General features: G+C 42.0%; 1 protein-coding gene across 1 annotated transcript; it reads right to left on the bottom strand.

Annotated features, from left to right (window-relative positions):
• Positions 1-394: 394 nt before the first annotated feature.
• Positions 395-1,581, bottom strand: LOC133072910 (olfactory receptor 9A4-like). Its single transcript, XM_061166441.1, has one exon. It carries the CDS (start codon positions 1,579-1,581, stop codon positions 637-639), a length of 945 nt encoding a protein of 314 aa, XP_061022424.1. The 3' UTR covers positions 395-636.
• Between the last annotated feature and the right edge of the window lie 1,304 nt (positions 1,582-2,885).

Raw genomic sequence — 2,885 nt, 5'->3', positions numbered from 1 at the left:
TGACCCAGCACCTAGATTCAAATATCTAGGTCAGTTGTCAGAGAATGAATGATTCTTTTCTATACATTTCCCACTCAAATATCTCAGTGTTGTTTTTAATAATCATGAACACCTTTTAAACTTTTCGTTGTTAATTTTTTTTTAATTTTATATATTTGTTTTATTATTATTTTTTTGGCCATGCTGGGTCTTTTTGCTTCATGAGGGCTTTTGCCTGTTGGGATGAGTCAGGGTTATTCTCTCGTTGGGGCTCAGGCTTCTTACTGTGATGGCTTCTCTTTTGCAGAGCACAGGCTCTAGGGTACATGGGTTTCAGTAGTTGTGGTACACAAGCTTAGTTGTCTGTGGTATGTTGGATCTTCCGGACAAGTGATCAAACCCATTTCCCTGCATTGGCAAGTGGATTCTTTACCACTGGAATACCAAAGAAGTTGCATTAAATTTATTTTGTGAGATGTATTTTAACTAGAATAATGTGTATAAATGAATATATCCACTGAAAAATAAGGAGGTGATTATTAAAAGCTAAAAGTCACATTGTAGATCATAAACTACTTGATGATGAAAATGATTAATCAGAGCTCTCAGCTTATTCAGGCCCAAGATGATGAGTCCATGCTGGTCCTTATGACATAGCTAATCCTTGAGGAGTTGGTAGCAGCTTCTCATGACGTCTCGAAACACCTCTGTGAATTTGTCATTCCGGAGGGTGAAGATAAAAGGGTTCAGAAAAGGGTTCACCACTAAAACCATCAGTGATGCCACTCTGTTGTACTCAGCTGCCTGTGTTTGGTTGAGTTTCACATAGAGGAACAAAGAGCTGCTGTAGCCGATCATGACACAGGTGAAGTGGGAGGCACATGTAGAGACGGTTTTCCAGCGGTGAGAGCCTGAAGGGATCTTGAGGATGGTGGAGATGATGTAGGTGTAGGAGATAATTGTAGGCATCAAAGAACCAAAAAGAACAAAAATAGACATTAAAAACAGCAAAAGCTCTGTGAAACGGCCTTTATCACATGATAGTTTGAACAACTGTCCTCCGTCACAGTAAAAATGGTCTAGCACATTTGATTTGCAGAAAGTAAGATGAAACGTGGCATAGACTGGCCAGATTTGAAACAGGAAGCCAAATACCCAGGACCCAATTACCACCCAGAGACAGGTGTGGCTGTTCATAATGATGGTGTACCGCAGAGGGTTACAAACAGCCACGTAACGGTCCACAGCCATGGCAGCGAATAATAACAACTCCGACGTTCCGAAAGACAGGTACAAATACAGTTGTGTACAGCATGCAGTCAAAGATACTACCAGCATCCCAGGAAGGAGCAGACCCCAGAGCATCAAGGGGACAGTCACAGTTGTGGTCAGCATCTCTAGGACAGAGAGGTGACCCAGGAAGAAATACATGGGGGACTGAAGACGTTTATCAACACAGACCATAAAGATGATGACCATGTTTCCAATTAATGACACAGAGTAGAAGAAAAAGAAGGTGGCAAAGAGAATATTGTGTAGTTCTTTAGAGCCAGGGAAGCCAAGGAAATAAAATTCCGTGGCACTAGAGTAATTTTTCAACATCTAGCTGTAGCTGAGTGCTTCTGCTCGTTTTGAAATCTGGAGGGCAAAAGACAGACAACATGCTGCTAATTTCAAAGCACTAAAGACATTCACAGGTTCACAAGATATCGTCTCTTGCTCTTTCAGGCTGCACAGAATGACCAGGCTGGTTCATATTTCACTATTCTCTGTACAAAATTGATGTTAAGTGTTTTATAAACAATATGTGGGCTTTCCTGGTGGTTCAGTGGTAAAGAATATGATTGCCATTGTAGGAGACATGGATTAGTTAGTGGATCCAGGAAGATGTCCTGGAGAAGAAAAGGGCAACTCACTCTAGACTTCTTGTTTGGGAATTCCCACAGACAGAGGAGCCTAGTGGGCTACAGTCCATGGGGTCACGAAGATTCAGACACAACTTAGTGACTGAATAACAATAACAAGCATGTGTAATATATCAGTATAAGTGTGTATCTCCAGTAAGATAAGAAATAGTCACCAATATCACTCTATGCATAAGAACACACCAACCAGAGGAATCACCTTTGCCTCTCAATTCACTGGACAATCTGCCTCCAACTCTGCCACCATCCCTGACCACGCTGTCTACTTCCCTGGCCACAACATACTCATTTAGGGCATGACCTCTTCCATCCTGAGTGTCCTAATCTGTCTTCCAGACCTGTTACATCCACACCCTGAAATAACTGCTGCATCTCAACAGTTCCAAGAAAGTATTCCTAGTCAATCTCACTGGGACATGGTTCCTTCTCCTTCTTTCCTTTGAACACAGATTCATTTGCCTTATCTTCCCTTTAATGTTTTCTATTCAGTTATTTGTATCATCATTTCTGCCTCTTGGTATGGTGACAGCACGGAGGTGGTGTCCACTCAGGACAATGTCATTAAGATAAGAGCTATTTTGAGACAAACTACTGAGTCTTTTCCTGACTTCTGGGCAGCAGGCTCCCTGGAGTGAGCCATCCACTTCTTTTTCCTTATTCTTATAGGAGAAGTCACTTTCTACCTCTCATTTCAGTGAATGTGTCTCCTGCAAACAGGAAAATCTCAGCAGCTCCCAGTTTGTGACCTCCAGCTCTGAGATGCTGATTCCTCTTGTCATCAGAGTGTAGGGGAACAAGAGGAGTGAAGACCCTGGGACTTTATTTGCCAACTTCATCACTCCCATCTATCTTGCATAATTTGGAACCAGGAACTAGAATTGTGACTTAATGTAGCATCCATCGGCATTCTGGTGTCTCAAATTTCTAGTTCTAGGAAGAAGAGACTTCCAAATGTGTAGTGTGTCCCTATTTCCAACCAGC

Source organism: Dama dama, chromosome 18 (assembly GCF_033118175.1).
Source record: "Dama dama isolate Ldn47 chromosome 18, ASM3311817v1, whole genome shotgun sequence".
NCBI classification, from domain to species: domain Eukaryota; kingdom Metazoa; phylum Chordata; class Mammalia; order Artiodactyla; family Cervidae; genus Dama; species Dama dama.
The sequence above is the reverse complement of the archived record's forward strand: the minus strand, read 5'-3'. Positions and strand labels throughout refer to the sequence as shown.

Excerpts from the sequence above, each read along its gene's own strand:
- LOC133072910 (XM_061166441.1), bottom strand. The coding sequence starts at position 1,581 with ATGTTGAAAAATTACTCTAGTGCCACGGAATTTTATTTCCTTGGCTTC.